Source organism: Podarcis pityusensis (assembly GCF_964106645.2).
Source record: "Podarcis pityusensis genome assembly, chromosome: 9".
Classification (NCBI taxonomy): Eukaryota; Metazoa; Chordata; class Lepidosauria; order Squamata; family Lacertidae; genus Podarcis; species Podarcis pityusensis.
The window spans coordinates 67,957,884-67,977,292 of NC_138034.1; the positions used below are offsets into that span (position 1 = coordinate 67,957,884).

At 45.2% G+C, this 19,409-nt stretch overlaps 1 protein-coding gene across 1 annotated transcript; it reads right to left on the reverse strand.

Moving 5' to 3' along the window:
- Window positions 1–332: 332 nt before the first annotated feature.
- Window positions 333–14,340, reverse strand: LOC308485320 (N-acylethanolamine-hydrolyzing acid amidase-like). Its single transcript, XM_081021054.1, has 11 exons — window positions 14,059–14,340; window positions 12,920–13,084; window positions 10,386–10,512; window positions 8,873–8,963; window positions 8,410–8,486; window positions 6,589–6,761; window positions 5,529–5,591; window positions 3,849–3,915; window positions 3,250–3,278; window positions 2,763–2,844; window positions 333–1,286 (listed from the first exon to the last, which is right to left on the reverse strand). Exons 1-10 carry the CDS (start codon window positions 14,289–14,291, stop codon window positions 2,769–2,771), a joined length of 1,101 nt encoding a protein of 366 aa, XP_080877180.1. The 5' UTR covers window positions 14,292–14,340; the 3' UTR covers window positions 333–1,286; window positions 2,763–2,768.
- Between the last annotated feature and the right edge of the window lie 5,069 nt (window positions 14,341–19,409).

The window sequence follows — 19,409 nt, forward strand, 5'->3', positions numbered from 1 at the left end:
TTCCTGCCCCACAACAAACACTCTGTGAGGTGAGTGAGGCTGAGAGACTTCAGAGAAGAGTGACTAGCCCAAGGTCACCCAGCAGCTACATGTGCAGGAGCGGGGAATCAAACCCGGATCACCAGATTATGAGTCTACCGCTCTTAACCACTACACCACACTGGCTCTCCAGAGAACCTCCTTGAATTGTTGCTCCCAGAAATGAAGAAGAGGCTGTACTAGCTTTTCGTACCACTGGACTACGTGCCTCTGGCTCAAATTCACAGGTATCTTTTTGCTGCAGTATGGGAAGTAGAAGATATAACGCAGGGGGGAAATCAACCAACCACCGCTGCTTTATAAATCAATTTATTTACAGTCCTATCATCAAAGATCAACAGCAGAACAATCATTTTATTCCAAGAGCGACGATAAAAAAACAACCTATTAACTTTTCAGTCCTGTCTGAAGACTGAAGATTTCAAACATTAAAATATTTAAACTTCATCTTCTGTTTACCAGAACCAGGGCATTACTATATCCAGTGCTAGCACCTAAAAGACAGAGCATCTTCAACAGGCGCCCTTAGCCTATGAAGATTTAGTGTGTGCAAAATGAGAATTATATTGTGCAGTCTCTAACTTTTTCAAGTGCCATGTGCAAAGTAGCAGGGTTTTGGGGGCAGTGGGCCTTTTGGCTATGTAGGGAGCCCAGCAAATGCTCAAGCCCAGGCACCCCCAACCTTCGGCCCTCCAGATGTTTTGGCCTACAACTCCCATGATCCCTAGCTAACAGGACCAGTGGTCAGGGATGTTGGGAATTGTAGTCCAAAACAGCTGGAGGGCCACAGATTGGGGATGCCTATTCAAGCCCATCATTCTCTGGAATTGGCCACAGCTGTGCATACTCTGCCACAATTTGATGCGCTTCCATCCTGCTGTTCTTCTGTGGAAATCAAGGCATCGTCAGTTGGGTTAACAGGTACTCTGCCATCCCAGGCACCGACCAGACTCAGACATGCTTGATTTCCTCAAGGTTCCTGCATCATCTGCCTTCAAAGCATCATCCATTGGAAATCATATTCAGATGATTATGCTTCACCCTTAGTTGCATTCCTGTATAGGTGGGATTATTTCAAGTTCTAGGCAGTCGCCCACATTTAGTGAATTTCCACTGTGGTCTGTTGTTCTTTGTAAAAGAACAGGATGGTAAATTTCCCCATTAATGTACTGAACTGCTTGTTCAGGGGAGCAGAAATCTCAGTGTGGGTTCTAGGGGAAGCCAATTTTTCCAAATCCCTCCATGATCTGCATGGAGACAAAAAAAAAGGGAAACTAAAATTAGTGTATGTTGACATGCACCTTTAACAAACTGCAATAATAATAATAATAATAATAATAATATAGTTATTATTTATTATTATACCCTACCCATCTTGACTGGGTTGCATAAGCCATTCTAGGCAGCTTCGAACATAATAAAAATACAGCAAAATGTCTAACAGTGAAAACTTCCCAATAGTGGGCAATTCTCAAAACCAGCACAATCAGGTATTCCAAAAGGACTGGAGTAAATTTACACGATATCTAAAAGATAATTGTAAGCAATTAACATCACTAGCAGGGTTATCTGAAGACTTGTAAGGAGAAGTTTTCTACCTTTCTATATTTATTTAAATTTTGAGCCATTTTGTAACGAGTGTAATTAGAATTCGAAAACGTACAAAATGCAATGATATAATAGTTAATTTTGAAAGCCCTGAGGTGGGAGGGGAGGAAATCGATAGGCTCTAAAGAGCCAGGGAGGTAAAGTGGATAATGATGATGGGAATGTATATTGTTAAATGGAAAGTAAATAAAAGCTATATATAAATATAAAAAAGATAGAGGGCAATTCTGTAATAAGATGCACCTAGTTGTGGCTGCAAGTTAGATGTCAGGAACTGCAAGTAGGAACATCAGAGAATTCCAAGGAAAACAGAAACGGGAGCAGAAATTGCTGGTGTTCACTTACTCGTCCCACACGGAGAACATAAATCAATCCAGCAAATGCAATTGGTGTTCCCTGTTGCATTCAGACCACAAATGATATACAGTTGATCATGGAAAACCCGCATTGGTTTTCCTTCGCATTTAAATTTATGGAGTGGGATAACATAATAGGGACGCGGGTGGCGCTGTGGGTTAAACCACAGAGCCTAGGACTTGCTGATCAGAAGGTCAGTGGTTCGAATCCCCGTGACGGGGTGAGCTCCCGTTGCTCGGTCCCTGCTCCTGCCAACCTAGCAGTTCGAAAGCAGGTCAAAGTGCAAGTAGATAAATAGGTACCACTCCGGCGGGAAGGTAAATGTCGTTTCTGTGCGCTGCTCTGGTTCGCCAGAAGCGGCTTAGTCATGCTGGCCACATGACCTGGAAGCTGTACGCTGGCTCCCTCAGCCAGTAAAGCGAGATGAACGCCGCAACCCCAGAGTCGGCCACGACTGGACCTAATGGTCAGGGGTCCCTTTACCTTTATAACATAATGCCAACGTGAGTTATGAAATTAATTACGCAGACTATGTAAAACTACACGACATATGTCATTTCACCACAAGTGGACAGCAAGACAAATATCACGGGTTTTGGCAGAAGGCGATTTGCAGCAGAATGAAAACAGTACTGTACGTTCGGAATACACGTTCAGATAATGAATGATGCCTCCTTACATCCCTAATGACAAGCCAGAGCTACTGGGTATTTGGATGGCAATCCCAAAGGCAGTTTGCATAAAATATGGTAACTTACTCATTTTCATTCCAAGTTTCTGATGCATGTCGTATACTTGCTGGGTGCTGCAGCACTCATTACAGTGGTATAAACTGTGAGCCTGGCAAAGGATATGAAAGGTACTGAGTCATGTTATACCTAAGATTCTAACTCAAACATTAACTTGAATAAAACAGAGGTCAGATTTAGAGGGGCCCTTTTATTGCACTGGGTTCCAGGTTTATTAGAAGCATCTTTATCCCACTTTTCAGTCCAAAACAGGCTCCCTTCCCCACAAAAAAAGACTTATAAATGTCAGTGTTAAGACCAGCTTAAGACACGACACACAAGGAAAAAGGATGGGGTTGGAGGAGAGGGAGAAGGAAACCCAGGCGTTATTTCTTTAATTACGGAATTCTTGGAAATCTGCAAAGCTCAGCTGGTAGAGCATGAGATTCGTAGGGATTGGACTAGATGACTCGCGAGATCCCTTCCAATTCTATGATTCTATGAAATGCCAACTTACTTGTTTAAGACTGGCTGTACGGATAGCACCTGGAAAACAACAAAATGGAAGGGGTCCATTTACTAAAAAGCAGTTCTAAATGGCTGAAATGTCAAAGCGCCAGTACACAAAAATACAGTATAAAAAGGGGGGGGAAACACACAGTATGATAAAAACAGTACTACAGAAACAGACAGAAACTTAATGCTAGCAATAATAGGGTCCAATCTTCTGGGTCAGGGAAAGCCTTAATAAGACATCTGAAGCAACTGATGGATGATGCTTCATGTATTAGTATTATTAAATTTATTTATTTATACCCTGCCTTTCTCCCCGACAAGACTTAGGGCAGAGGAAAGTCCATTCTGGAGTGCAGAAATTGAGGCTTTTTTGTACAGGTGCCCACAGAGGCCATCACTGGCATCCTCAGACTCTCCCCCTCATCTGTTGTAGTGTGTGCTTAGTTGCATGTGCGTCACCCACAACAGGTTTGCTTGTTTGCAAATATAGCAACCCTCGAGAAATCCCACCAGAAAACTATTCTAGCATAAAGGCACCAGTAAAAGGCTTTATTGTTTTTGGTTTTTTTAAACAGGCATGATGTAAAATGGAAAACTTACTTTGTAGAGAGACTCGAGATTAATATTTTTCTGTCCGGTGGCATTCATCGCCTTCATGGCATGGGTTCTGCAGAGTAAAAATTAAATTTTAGTGAATGAATCAAAACTGGGAAGAATCGCGGTGCAGAAGACTATTTCATACTGGAGGTCAGAGGTGTGGGGGGTTTCGCCCCATATGGGATTCTGTTTGTGCATGTAAAAATTACCAGAACAGAAAGCTGAGCAACATGTAGTCTTTTTTTCTGAGCTCAGTCTCAGTTGTTGTGTACCACATGCTCTTGACTCTTGCTTGTCATGGCTAAGAGGATGGATGGTGGCTAATGGATTGAGGTTGAATCCTGACAAGACAGAAGTACTGTTTTGGGGGTAAAGGAGGCAGGCGGGTGTGGAGGACTCCCTGGTCCTGAATGGGGTAACTGTGCCCCTGAAGGACCAGGTGCACAGCCTGGGAGTCATTTTGGACTCACAGCTGTCCATAGAGGCACAGGTCAATTTTGTACCCAGGGCAGCTGTCTACCAGCTCCATCTGGTATGCAGGCTGAGATCCTATCTGCCCGCAGACTGTCTCGCCAGAGTGGTGCATGCTCTAGTTATCTCCCGCTTGGACTACTGCAATGCACTCCATGTGGTCACCTTTGAAGGTGACCCGGATATTACAAGTAATCCAGAATGCGGCAGCTAGACTGGTGACTGGGAGTGGCTGCCGGGACCACATAACACCGGTCTTGAAAGATCTACATTGGCTCCCAATACGTTTCCAAGCACAATTCAAAGTGTTGGTGTTGACGTTTAAAGCCCTAAATGGCCTCGGCCCAGTATATCTGAAGGAGCGTCTCCACCCCCATCGTTCTGCCCGGACACTGAGGTCCAGCGCCGAGGGCCTTCTGGCAGTTCCCTCACTGTGAGAAGCAAAGCTACAGGGAACCAGGAAGAGAGCCTTCTCGGTAGTGGCGCCCACCCTGTGGAACGCCCTCCCATCAGATGTCAAAGAGATAAACAACTACCTGACATTTAGAAGACATCTGAAGGCAGCCCTGTTTAGGGAAGTTTTTAATGTGTGACATTTTAATGTATTTTTAATCTTTGTTGGAAGCCACCCAGAGTGGCTGGGGAAGCCCAGCCAGATGGGCAGGGTACAAATAATAAATTATTATTATTATTATTATTATTATTATTATTATTATTATTAAACAACCCAGGAAGAACCAACCAGGTGGGTCCCCCTCCATGAGAGCAGGCAGGAGTTGACGCCGAATTTCAAGACATACACCCTGAACCTTGAGGTACTGGAGAACCAAAACTTGGTGGCAGATGTCTCATTCTTGGGCAAGGCGATTGAGATACTGGTGGTCAACCACTTTCAATTGTGCCTGGATAAAACTGAATATGGGGAACTTTGGCCCTCCAGATGTTGCTGAACTTCAACTCTCATAATCCCTAGCCGTGTTTGCTGGGCCTGATGCGAGTTGTAGTTCATCAACACCTGGAGGGCCAGAGGTTCTCCATCCCTGATCTCGACCCATTTTGGTCTGGCTCCAGGCCTGATTTCAGCACTGATTGGTGAAGGAGAGACAGAACTGAAAGGAACTGCATATTGCCTCCAACAGTGGAGGTATAAGAAAGCATGTATGTACTTTTGCTTTTCATTTTTCTTTAGGAGAACATCATCTTCACACAAACCTTCGATCATCAAAAGGAGGAGGGGTTGTCCAGTGATCGTAGTTTGTCTCCACCCGGTACCACCTACATAAAACACATGGTTAAAACATTTATCATTGCATTATTTTTGCACACATTATACAAATAAAGTACTTATTTTTTAAACGGGGGAAATTAGTTTCTTCCGAAAGATTTTCAGATCTGTAACATGGTTAGGAAAAACTAGACGCACCCTGATTTTATGCACAAATGGCTGCTCATATCACGTCAAGCTAGCCCAAGTATGGGAGACCTTGTTCAGCCCAAGGCCACAGTCCCTCCCGGGCAACCTTCGGAGGGCCATATGGTGCTGTTGGGTGGGGCTAGGGGCAAATATGGTAGAGCAATGAATGTATATTTTGCTTCTGTGCAGAATCCTAGTTTCTTTTTTTTTCTTTTTAAAAATATATCTTTATTAATTTAAAATAAATACATTTATGAAAAACAGATGTACATACAAGTAAACAAACATACAATCAATCAAACAAACAAACAAATAACAGAAAAATCAAACAAACCACCACACTATAAGATATAAGATTAATATAATATCATCAGATATACTCCTGGTATTGAACACAATTATAAAATTTATAGAAAAGAAATTTAAAACTGACTTTCAATTAATCTCACTGTGCTTTGTCTATCCATTACGTTATACTGCACAGTTACATATTTCTTATATCATTTCTTTTTACCTCCCTACAAACTTATATTTATACAATACAGGGATAAGTCTAACTCTGCCAAGATGTTTCCTTTTATTCCATCGTTTTCTAAATATTCTTTAAAGATTCTCCAATCCTTCTAGGCTTTTTGTTTTGGTTGGCTTCTTACTCTTCCTGTCGCTTTCACTAGTTTCCTAGTTTCTATCCCCCGTCCCAGGCACAAATATCCCTTCCGGCTACTCCAAACAGCTGCGTCCTCTTGCCCTGCTCAAAAACTACCAAGGGACACTGATACTCCTTCCACCTACAAATTCACAGCTTGTTTTTTTCCTCCCCCACCTGCAAAACCCAGGGTTGCAAAGTTTCACGCTTACCCTCCAGTCAGAGGATCCAAGGGCCAAATATCTACTGGACCGCTTCTCCTTCTCGTAATGACTGCCCCCTCCCTGGGACTGGTGCCCCCAATTATGTAGTAGACATCAGCTATAATTGGTGTCTTGGACAGCATGAGAGCAGCAGCTTCAAAGTCTTCAGCGTCGCTCAAAACCTGCAGCAAAGCAGAAAGGGAGTGGGCATTTTGGACTGGGAGGTCCACACCATGAGGGGGCTCCTGTGCCTTTAAGGGTTGCATAGAAGGCACAGCTTTTCCCATTGCACGGCTGTAGAGTTGGGAGAAGTCACAGAAGCCCCTCTTTGGGTCTGGAACTGGCAAACCTGCAAACATTTATCACACTGTGCATTACTCCCAAGGCTCCAGAAGTAACCGAGTTGCCGCTTATCCGTGTCCTGAAAACCTGAATTCCCATTTTAAGGAAGCAAGTTTCTAGCTCTCCTATTTGCAGAGCTAACCTGATAATCACCAGGCGCAGAGCTGTCACGCAAAAGCGAAAATGACAAATGACCCTTGCTCACCTCAGGCCTCAAAACCATGTTTTTTAATTGGAACACCTACCAATTTGCAAGACATTAATTCAACAAAACATACAATGTTTGTAGTCATCTGTGCTGGGGAAAACGCACTTCTGAACGCCGTGACATCTGAAACAATTTTATTGTTGCTACACCAGGTTTGTGTTCTCATCACAAAAACCTGAGTATTGTCAAAGTTTGAATATTCTCTCCCTTTTACACCCTCTGCTTTAACTCATCCTACATCAAGCCAACAAGATCCACAAGTTGAGATGTGCCAGATTAGCCTATGGCTGACAAAATGTGCAAGGATGCTCTAGGGCAGTGGTGGCCAAACTTGGCCCTCCAGCTGTTTTTTGGACTACAACTCCCATCACCCCTAGCTAACAGGACCAGTGGTCAGGGATGATGGGAATTGTAGTCCCAAAACAGCTGGAGGGCCAAATTTGGCCACCACTGCTCTAGGGCAAGGTAGCCAATGTGGGGCTGCCCTCTGGATGTTGTCACTTTCCAATTCCCATCAGCCGCAAGGCATGATGGGAGTTGTAGTCCAACAAATATCTGAAAGACTGCCTCCTTCCTTACAGAGCGGGCATTTCAGAAGCTCAAGGTGGTAGTGGACCAGGAGAGGGCATTCTCTGCGAAAGCCCCTAAGACTACAACTCCCATCATCCCTGACCACTGGTCCTGATAACTGGGGATAATGGGAGTTGTAGTCCAACAGCAGGTGGAGACCAAAATTTAAGCAACACTGCCTTAAGAGGAATCTGGCACCTTAATTATACAGTTTTTGTTGTACGCTGAAGATTCATGCCTGTGTATTTGACACTTGAGATGTCTATTTTTTATGGACCCACACTATTCTTGTGATGGTAATCTTTTTAAAATGCTTTTTAACGTTGTATTTCAAATTGTTGTGACCTGCCCTGGGACCTTAGGGTGAAGTGCAGGTAATGAATCAAAATAAAAGAACAGTAATAATAAATTTAGAGAGCACTATCTTGGCTGCTACTGTTCCATGAAAGCATCCGAAGCAAGGCAGTGCAGATATCTGTCATTTTGAGTCACAGAAAAGGCACCCTGTCACAGGAAGCACAGAAAATCTCTTAACAAATAAGAGTGATAAACTAAATGCATAACATTTCTGTACATGTACCACCTCTTGAACTGCTTTCCGTAACAATTTACCAGTGCAATTTTGTAAGAAAAGCATGGACTAATTCAAAATTTCTGATTTTCAGAAAGTGAGCACTGAGTCTACAAAGGACAAAACTGTGGCTACTTACAGTCCTGACCAGCCAGCTGACTGGAGAATTTCGATTTATGAAAGCAGCAATGGCATTTTCCCACCACGCGCCAGAATCTATAAAAATGAAAGGGGGGGGGGGACACTCCATAAGAATCAACATTCACAAACATGAGTGATTTCCTCTTGCTGTTTTAGTGTTTAATTGCTCCCACCCCAAAAGGCTGGGATGAAGAAAAGCAATATTTAAAATACAGATTTGTGATTTAAATTACGTTTTTCTCTTTTGAATGAATGCATTCTTGATCGCATGTTTTTAACCACCATGCTCCGGAACGGAGCAGGGGTTAGGAAAATAGATCCGAAACACAAAAAGCCAACAAAAGTACAATAAGACACATGATACGAACTGAACAAGACATTGGCAACTGCACATATTTCTGTAATTCATTCTGACTGTAGATTATACCCTGCCCTGTTGAGAAAGAATGAGCTTTGCTTACCTCTCTCGTCTCCAGAAACTGTAAACTTGTGTGGACTTTGTCCTGTCCATAAACCTACGTAACCGAGAAATGTCGTACCTCTGAACTTTACCTGAAAATCCGAAGACGGAGAACAGCCTGCAGTTAACTGCTTTTAACGCATAGGTAAAGGTAAAGGGACCCCTGACCATTAGGTCCAGTCGTGTCCAACTCTGGGGTTGCGGCACTCATCTCGCTTTATTAGCCGAGGGAGCCAGCGTACAGCTTCCGGGTCATACGGCCAGCATGACTAAGCCGCTTCTGGCGAACCAGAGCAGCGCACGGAAACACCGTTTACCTTCCTGCTGGAGCGGTACCTATTTATCTACTTGCACTTTTGACATGCTTTCGAACTGCTAGGTTGGCAGAAGCAGTGACCGAGTGACAGGAGCTCACCCCGTCACGGGGATTCGAACCGCCGACCTTCTGATCGGCAAGTCCTAGGCTCTGTGGTTTAACGCATAGCACATTGCAAAACACGGTCAAGTCAGAGATGTTGTCACTTTAAAACACAGGGTCCCACATTTAAATAAAGGCCTAATTCATAAATGTTGATATTTTCATCCCTCCCATTGCAAGAATCTCCTGATCTGTTGTTTTGAGAAAGGAGGGGGCGGAAACTGCTCTTCTACTCTTCCACTCCTGACTGACTGCTTGACTCTTTGTGTGGAGAGAGTCTTATCTACGTAGTGACTAGATGGCTGAATGGGAGCTGTAACACTCATGAAAGCAAGTAGTTCTTTAGTTTGCAGTAGCAATTAGAAATAAAAGGAGTTATGCTTCACAGCTAGCTTCTGCGTTATTTATATTCTTCATGAGTCTGGTGCTCACAATGCACAGTTGTGAGTCCAGCGCACTGGGACCTGTTTTCCAGGATTGGAAGGTCTCTGAAAGTGCTCCAGTCGCCTAGCCCAGTCGGGGCAGAACCAGTTATTGTGCCAGTCGCTGACATCGGTTGAAAGGCATACTGACAATAAAATGCTTGAATAGGATTAAGGGAGAAGCTTAAAATTCAAGGCCTCTGATTTACTAACACAAAGAGAATGAGGAAATGTTCAACAAATGTTTTCTCTCTAGGTTTCAAGCTAACAATCCGGCCTTTGGCCACAGCAACTGGGGCTTATGTGAATTGCAGACTAATGACAAATCAGTTGTGTACACAACACATGTTTAAAGCACACATACACACAAATCCTGGAATCTGTAGTCCCCCCCACAGCTATAGTTTTCGGCACCCTTTACAAACTACAGTTCCCAGAATTCTTTGGAAGTAGTCATGTGATTTAATTGGGGTGGGTGTACACAGCACTGGAGGACCCCCATTCCTGTTACAGGCAGTCAGGTGCCTAAATCCTGCCCCCGCCCCTGTAAAATATGATGGATGCCGTTTCAGAATCCTGGATAGGACAGATTCTGAAATGCAAAATGCACACTCGTCCTGCGTTTTCTATCCTTCTCTCGGTCATTCTTAATCACCACCAAAAGCTCTTTGTACCTGCCCATTCTTTATGAACTCCACATCAATGGTTGTCTTGCGTAAAATATCTCCAAAAGCATAATCCATATTCCGGCCATGGTATATGTTCCCATTGTTATCCTGAGCGATGATACTGGTGCAGAATCTGTGGGACAATAAAAGATCGTGGGGTGAAAAGGGACACTCCACATCTGGGATAGCTCAGTTGGTAGAGCATGAGAACGTCAATCTAAGGTCGTGGGTTCGAGCCCCACGTTGGGCAAAAGATTCCTGCATTGCAAGGGGCGAGACTAGATGACTCTGGAAGTCCCTTCCAAGTTCCTACAATTCTATAATTCTATGGTTCTATATCCACATAAAAATTATGTGTTTCCCCTGATATTTCATCTAGAAAATAAGCAACACTGATCAAATGGACATCCTTCCCTTTTGGGGGGCACAGATTGCTGTGATAGCAACAGCTCTTGTGAGTGCTTGAACCCCGCCCCCAGCAAGGTCTCCCCCATTCACTTAAATGGACGGAGTAGTTTAAGGCACACCTAAATGTGTAACACTCCCCCTCCGTTGGAATGAATGGTGAAGTCTGTTTTACACAAGAACTGCGTACACCTATCAGAGCTGTTATGATAACATATAAAAATGCTAATTACTTAAGATGCAATGTTGTGCAGTCACCTGGAAGTAAGCTCCCTTGAATACAGTGGGGCTTACTTCTGAGTAGCCAAGCCCAACATCGCCCCTAGTATAGCTGGGTCAATTTGCCTCGGCAAATTGCGGCTGCCGAGACCATATAACACTGGTCTTGAAAGACCTACATTGGCTCCCAGTACGTTTCCAAGCACAATTCAAAGTGTTGGTGCTGATTTTTAAAGCCCTAAACGGCCTCGGTCCAGTATACCTGAAGGAGCATCTCCACCCCCATCGTTCTGCCTGGACACTGAGGTCCGGCACCGAGGGCCTTCTGGCGGTTCCCTCACTGCGAGAAGCCAAGTTACAGGGAACCAGGCAGAGGGCCTTCTCAGTGGTGGCGCTCGCCCTGTGGAACGCCCTCCCATCAGATGTCAAAGAGAAAAACAACTACCTGACATTCAGAAGACATCTGAAGGTAGCTCTGTTTAGGGAAACTTTTAATGTTTGATGTATTACGGTATTTTAATATTTTGTTGGAAGCTGCCCAGAGTGGCTGGGGAAGCCCAGCCAGATTTGCGGGGTATAAATAATAAATTATTATTATTTATATTATTATTATTATTATTACTCTGCTCTTTTAACCGGAAAAGCTCTCAGAGCAGCTTGCAGAGAACAGATTAAAAAAGTGAGTCCTTGCCTGCAGGCTTGCTTCCTAAAATACATGACACATAAGGAAAAAGGACTGAGGAGGGAGGAGGTTGGCACCCGTGGAGCACGGTGTGACCCCCACCAAAGGTACTACTTATTCTAATGCAAGGGAAGGGGGGGGAGGAGGAGGGGGGAAGCAAACCTGGGTACCAGTTATAGTTTTTATAACAAGCAGCTGGGGTGGAATAGATCAGGCAGCCTGAGGGCATGGCTGCCAAAAGTTGAAGATCAAAGGGAGATGCTTTCATCCCTGCTCAGCGCCTGAGGGCCCCAGTCCTGCCGATCACCACCTGGCCCAGGGCGTGATGGGCTCTATAAAGGACTGCTGCTGCCACCACCACTAGGCAGACAGGGCTCCATTTTGTTTCGTTTTTGGTTTAAATTGCTATTATTTTCTACCTACGGTATGTCATTTTAAACTGTGATCTTAATGCTGTATTCTTGGTTTTAGATTTCGATTTATGTGGAAATTGTTTCCCATTTGGTTGTGTATTTTTTTGATGTGGTTTATTTATTGTTGATGACTTTTGTAATTATGTAAATCTTGTTATGCTGTCAGCTGCCTTGAGCATTGTTTTTTAACTGTGGAGAGGCGGCATACAAATAAAAAAGGTTGATGATGATGCATTTAAAGCACACAGGCTCCAGCAAAGAATCTCGGGAACTGCAATTTGTTAAAGGCGAAAGGAAAAGTAGCTCTGTAAGGGGAAAACTTCTGGTTCCCAGGATTCTTGGAGAGGGGTGTTCTTTAAATGTACGTTGTGGAGGCAGTATTTTTAAAAATAGGTAAAGGTAAAGGGACCCCTGACCATTAGGTCCAGTCGTGACCGACTCTGGGGTTGCGGCGCTCATCTAGCTTTACCGGCCGAGGGAGCCGGCGTACAGCTTCTGGGTCATGTGGCCAGCATGACTAAGCCGCTTCTGGCGAACCAGAACAGCGCATGGAAACGGCATTTACCTTCCCGCCGGAGTGGTACCTATTTATCTACTTGCACTTTGACGTGCTTTCAAACTGCTAGGTTGGCAGGAGCAGGGACCAAGCAATGGGAGCTCACCCCATTGCGGGGATTCGAACCGCCGACCTTCAGATCGGCAAGTCCTAGGCTCTGTGATTTAACCCACAGCGCCACCTGCGTCCCTTTTTTAAAAAAAATACTGTACAAGAAATCCCTTGCACCAGTGAGCTCTTCCTTCCCAACATCAAGGACACTTACGCAGTAGATTCGTAGGCCAAATTGATGAGCAAGCCATCCCCAACATTTAGCCCCAGGGCTTGGCAGAGTCCCCGGATCTCGCCTGCAAACGGCTGAGGGGCAAAGGATTCTAATTCTTCCGCCAGAGGCCGGATAATCGCATGAACCCACTTGGGAACCACTTCGCTGAAAAACAAAGAAAACACAGCAATAAATAGGTGCCATTGGCTTCAGAGGGGCTGCAGCTGAGCGACAGGAGAACCACCTCTGGATGCAGAACGATGGCAGTCAGGATTTGAGACGATTGTGAGCAAGAAGACCTGCTTTGCTTTTGAATGGAACCGCCGAGACCCAAACCCACGGGAACCCAAGGAAAAAATAGCAGCTCACATTGAGAAGCAAGGTGCCTCTGAGAGAGCAGGTGAGATCAGTGTGTTGCACTAGACCTGGGAGACCAGGGTTCAAATTGTCACCTGGTTAGCAAAATGAAGGCTGCTTCCTCCTCCTTTTTAAGTTTTCAAACTATTTATTAAATGTCAAGTTGCATATACAGAGCTTTTATACACAGATTCTATTGGCAGAAATTCTGGGTTTCTATAACGTGCTGCACCTTTAACTCAATTAAGGAGAAAAGGGCGGGGAACAGGAGGCACACCCCTGCCAAAAAAATGCAGGTGTTAAAAGCTGCCTCTTCTTGTGTAATGAAAGCGTGAACCCCTAATTAAGATTGTATCAATGTTTCATTGTTTTTTAAATGACTGCGTTTCCCATGCTTTTAGCTTGTTTTTATCTGCAGGAGGAGCAGAAATAAGTTTATAATAAGAGGAATAATTTACAGCCAAACAAAAAAAGGAAACGACTACTCAGACAGGCTTGGTCTTTTAGCGGCACTTGTTTTTATCTGCAGGAGGAGTAGAAAGAAGTTTATAATAAGAGGAATAATTTGCAGCCAAACAAAATAGGAAACAGCTACTCAAACAGGCTTGCAGAAAGCACTTGCAGAAAGTTGTTTGGAGATGATGGAAAAGATATCCATATCCGTTTAAAAATAAAAATAACAGTAATTGTAATTTCGAAGCGCTGATGTGGCCACCACCAATCCCTTTTCTTCCACTCCAAGTGGGAAAATTCCCACAGCAGTATCTCCAGTGCGGACTCACTCGATGAGCTGGTAGAAAGCAGATCGCAGGAACTCCGGATCGAAGTGGCGCAGGACCGGCTTCCATCGCTCCTCGGGCGCGCTGTCCAAGCTGACATTGCACAGCAAGGGCGCAGCAACAGCAGCCCCGGAGATGTGGGGGGCAGCAGCGCCCCTGCACAGCAGCCTCAGCAACAGCAGGAGGCAGAAGGAGCTCCAGGCAAGCCCGGGCAGCAGAGGCAGCCGCCGCTCCATGGCTGCAACCCAAAAGCAAACAGAGCAGCTCAAGCCAGGAGCCCGGATATGGGGAGGAAAGGCGGCGCGGAGGGAGGGAGTGCAAACGAAAGGCGGAGCGCCGCTGGGCGCGCATCAGGGCTTATTGCAGGGCCAAAAATAGAAACCCCCCCCCCCCTTTCCTTTCACCTCCCCCTGCGATTGGTCATGTTGTTTGGATGCCTGATTATCGTCTTCCAAAGCAACTCTTCTATTCCGAAGTTAAAAAAGGAACGCGTAATGCTGGTGGCCAACAAAAGAGGTTCAAAGGCTCTCTCAAGGCAAATATTTAAAAATGAAGTATAAATACTGGCAATTGGGAGTGCTCCCGTTGGAGAACAGCCTTTACCAAAGGTGTCGTGGGCTTTGAAGATGCTTGAACTCAGGACGAAAGCGAGAAAGTTGCTAAGAGGAAGGCATGTCTGGCAAACCCTCACCGTGATCAACTCCTGCCTGGAAACCTATGGCTCCAGTGTGGAAGGAGGTGTGGATCCAGAATTGGCCTCCACAGTCACTTACGGACTCACTGTTAAGACTGAAGATGATTTAATAGCTGCTGAGCTGGCAGGAACCCGACAGGTGGTGCCGCCAGTGGCGTAGCGTGGGGGGTGCAGGGGGGCCGGCCACACCGGGCGCAACATCTGGGGGGCGGGGCGCGCTCGCACTCGCAGCTCTCTGCCCCTACTAAAATCCACGGGTTAGGGGGCGCAAATTACTTGCCTTGCCCCGGGTGCTGACAACCCACGCTACGCCACTGGGTGCCGCCATGATGAGGGTTGGACCAGATTACCCTCCGGGTAAAAATTAAACAGAAATCCATTCAACAGTTACAATAAATTATTTCTAAACTATAATCAATAAAACAACGGCAAGCCACAGTACATAAAATAATACAATACAAATTGAGAAGCAGAGACTGGAGGGTGGGGCAAGGCAGGTGGAAGGAGGCCTTGCCTGATGGAGTCTCTCCCCTCAGTTCTTCATCCAGGACCAGCTTCCTCATGAGGAGTCCCAGGGCCAGGGGGTGGGGCAAGGCAGGTGGAAAGAGGCTTCACCCCCAAAGGTGTAGTCTGTTGTCTCTCGAGACAGACGGACACCCACAACATTCTTATGTGACGTGTATTAGTGGGACAATACTGTAGGGATCAAGTGCAGCTTCTCAGCTTCCCCCTAGGCAACACTGCTTACCACTGAGAGCTCTTGCCTAACTGGAATGTGTCCTTGAGCTATGATATCGTCTTTTGCATTGCCAGGACGGATGGGGAGAGCTGGGTGTAGAAACCTCAGTCTTTTGTGTGGTTGGTCATCCTACCGAGGCAATTGTGGCACCTGTTGCTCCACCTCCCTGTGTCCCTGGGCCCACCCATTAGCATAATGCGGCCCCCAGATTGCAGTTTTCCATAAGGCAGTGTGGCCCTCGGCCTGAAAAGGGGTTATCCATCCCTGCTGCCTACCCTAGGAAGGGCAGTAGTGTCATGACACACACACAAACATCAAATGTTGTCCAATGAGACTCAGCCAAGTTAGTCGCCTTAATTTTACAATACAGTGGTACCTTGGTTCTCAAACACCTTGGTACTGAAACAACTTGTAACCCAAATATTGCAAACCCGGAAGTAAGTGTTCTGGTTTGTGAACTTTTTTTGGAAGCCAAACATGCTCCGTTTTGAGTGTTATGCTTCCGTTTTGAGTGCCACGCTTTGGTTTTGAATGTTACGCTGAGGTCTGCCTGTTTTTGCTATGATTGCTATTATTTTGTGTTTTTGCTTTTGCGGTTTTTTTTGTTTTTGTGACTGTGACTGTGTGGAACCCAGTTCAGCTACTGACTGATTGTGGGACTGCAATACATTGTTTATTGCTTTCACTTTATGGATCAATGGTCTTGTTAAACAGTAAAGTTCATGTTAAATTGCTGTTTAAGGGATTGTTTTTAAAAGTCTGGAAGAGATTAATCCATTCTTCATTACTTTCTATGGTAAAGCACACCGTGGTTTTGGAACACTTTGGTTTTGGAATGCACTTCCAGAACGGATTAAGTTTGAGAACCAAGGTACCACTGTACCACCAAGGTACCACTGTACTCTGGTTACATACGCTTCAGGTTACATACGCTTCAGGTTACAGACTCCGCTAATCCAGAAATAGTACCTCGGGTTAAGAACTTTGCTTCAGAATAAGAACAGAAATTGTGCTCCGGCAGCGCGGCGGCAGCAGGAGGCCCCATTAGCTAAAGTGGTGCTTCAGGTTAAGAACAGTTTCAGGTTAAGAACGGACCTCCGGAACAAATTAAGTACGTAACCCAAGGTACCACTGTACTTGCTCACTGGAAGGACAGACTGTGAAGCTGAGACCTCAATACTTTGGCCACCACATGTGAAGACAAGACTCCCTGGAAAAGACCCTGATGTTGGGAAAGATGGAGGGCACAAGGAGAAGGGGACGACAGAGGATGAGATGGTTGGACAGTGTTCTTGAAGCTACCAGCATGAGTTTGACCAAACTGTGGGAGGCAGTGGAAGACAGAAGTGCCTGGCGTGCTTTGGTCCATGGGGTCACGAAGAGTCGGACACAACAACCACTGTACTCAGAATAACATTCTTAGCAAGTACCCATGGGAACGATCTAAAATATATTTTACAGGAATACAGAAGTTACATCCTTCCATCTATGTAAAACATTTACAAATTTCTGCTCAGATACAGATTTATTCCTAAATCAATCCCATTGCTGCCCACAGGGTTTGCTCCTCTGAGCATGTAGGGCTAAGACCCAAGTAATTGTTCTTTCATGAATAAGCAGTGCTTCTAGACTCATTATTTTGCAGGTGGAATTGACCAGCATACTGGCGGTTTTAGGTTGTGCAGTTAAAGTCGATTAGGCACCCTTGCCACAACGTGCCCACCCCTGAAACAATCTTTTTCCATACTGCAAAAGTCTGATGAGCAAAAGTGACAACTGCTCAACTCAACTTAGTGTAACCTCTCTGCAAACAAGGCAGAATGAATGCTCAAACACGCAAGTCGTCTGGAAGCAGCCATAATTAGTCTTTAATCTGCCACCAGTTGGAAATATATTTTAAGTTATGTTTCATCTTTGTATCCGAGGTCGAAACACCTTTCAGGTATTATACCTGGCTCTCACCACCACAACCAATGGCCAGGTTTGGATGATCACCTCTTTGCTTAAAAAGCTATGAATGAACAGCCCCTTTGCCCCATCCTTCGTGGAAGGAACAACCAAGCCAGGAAGCCAGGAGTTAACTATAATTAGCTACAGTCCTCCGTTTTGTCTAAAATAGGGAACTGTGGTTCTGAACAAGTCAGGATGTTAAAGCACGGTTTGAAGTAGGTTTGATATACTGGCTTGCTCCAAAGGTGGTAAACATAATTTAACAGTTCAGGCAAAATGAAGTTAATTGCAGGTACAAGATGTCTTTGTCGGAGCTGGTTCATTCAGTACAATTAGTTAACACTCCAGTCATAAGTCGGTTTTATTTCCGGGTCCTGGCATCATGCCAGTTATTTCACCAGCCTTTTCCTCTGCTTCAAGAGTGCCTCTCGTAATGCCAGCTGCAAAATCAGAAAGATACACATCAGTATTGCAATACTTGGGTAATACTTACAACTCCATCACCTAAGCCAGGCATGGGGAACCTTTCTCCATGCGGCACACCTTTCCCGGAATCAGCCCTGCAGCCAAATTTGGCAGATGGGCAGGGCTACCTACCTGCCAATTGCTCAACATCATAATGTCACACAATTAACAGGTGTGGCCCGCCCATCTATTAAGTGGGTGGCTTTGCAAGTCTCCAAAGCTTATCTGGGGAATGCAGGGAGAATTCAGAAGGCTGTAAGACAGCCCTGCACTCCTGTTTCAGCCTGAAAAGGCCAGGACTAGCCGCCTGAGAAACAGTTTCTACGCAAATGCAATTCTGGTTCTAAACGCAGCATAAGGGGTCTCTATAGTATAGTGTATTTTAAAATGGGGTTTTAGAGTTTTTATGGGTTTTTGAATGTTTTATGTAGTTTTGTAGTAGTTTTATGTAGTTTTTATGTAGTTTTATGTAGTTTTGTGGTAGTTTTATGTAGTTTTTCAATTTCATTGTTCTGCAAGGGACAATGACAATAAAGATATTGTAATCGTATCGTAATCGTAATCGAAATGGGAGCAGCACAAGGGCTGCCTTAAAGGACTTCTCAAAAGCACACTTTGCAGCATCAGATGTTCTTCATTTAAAGGAAAAGGGCGGTGCATGCTTCAGACAGTGTTTCTCCTTTAAGATTCCCTGCTTGCTGACATCAGGGGATTCCCCTGCGCTGACATTCTTTCCTAACCGCAGCTGCTTCTGAAAGGGGCTTCCCCAAAACGTGACTTTGCCAAATGGGAAATCTCTGCCTGATGCCCTGGAAATCCCAGCTTCTGTCATTTCACCACCCACTTCCTTTTCTCGGTTATCTCTATCCAGACACGAGGGACAGAGGCTCGCATATAGAAATGTGGAAAAGGTGGAAAATGAAGTTGGGGTAAGCACAGGTTCTAAGGGGTGCTGAGAACTAGTGAGGTTGACCCATTCATCACCGCAGAGACCGTACCACCTTCACCATGAAAACAGGCACCCCTGCTGCATCTGTGCTCCTTGCAGCCTGTTGATGAGACACAGTTCTCCTGTTTTCATGGCAGAAGATTCGAGAAAGCATCACTGCCGTTGCAATTAACTAGAAACCGTTTCCAGCCTTCTCTTCAGGACAAGGTACTCCTCTTACATAGCCATTGCAATTATTGGTTTCCAGTAAATCCCTTGCGGGTGGCGCTGTGGTCTAAACCACTGAGCCTTGGGCTTGCCAATCAAGGTTGGCGGTTCGAATCCCTGCAACGGGGTGAGCTCCTGCTGCTCCGTCCCAGCTCCTGCCAACCTAGGAGTTTGAAAGCACACCAAAAAGTGCAAGTCGATTAATAGGTGCCACTCCGGTGGGAAGGTAATGGCATTTCCGTGCACTGCTCTGGTTTCGTCAGAAGCGGCTTAGTCATGCTGGCCACATGACCTGGAAAAACTGTCTGCGGACAAACGCCGGCTCCCTTGGCCTTTTAAGCGAGATGAGC

Coding starts and splice junctions, on each gene's coding strand:
- LOC308485320 (XM_081021054.1), bottom strand. CDS start 14,291: ATGGAGCGGCGGCTGCCTCTGCTGCCCGGGCTTGCCTGGAGCTCCTTC. Junction 8,964..10,385: donor AGTTCATAAAGAATGGGCAG/GTACAAAGAGCT, acceptor TCGGATTTTCAG/GTAAAGTTCAGAGGTACGAC. Junction 8,487..8,872: donor AGTTTCTGGAGACGAGAGAG/GTAAGCAAAGCT, acceptor TCATTTTTATAG/ATTCTGGCGCGTGGTGGGAA.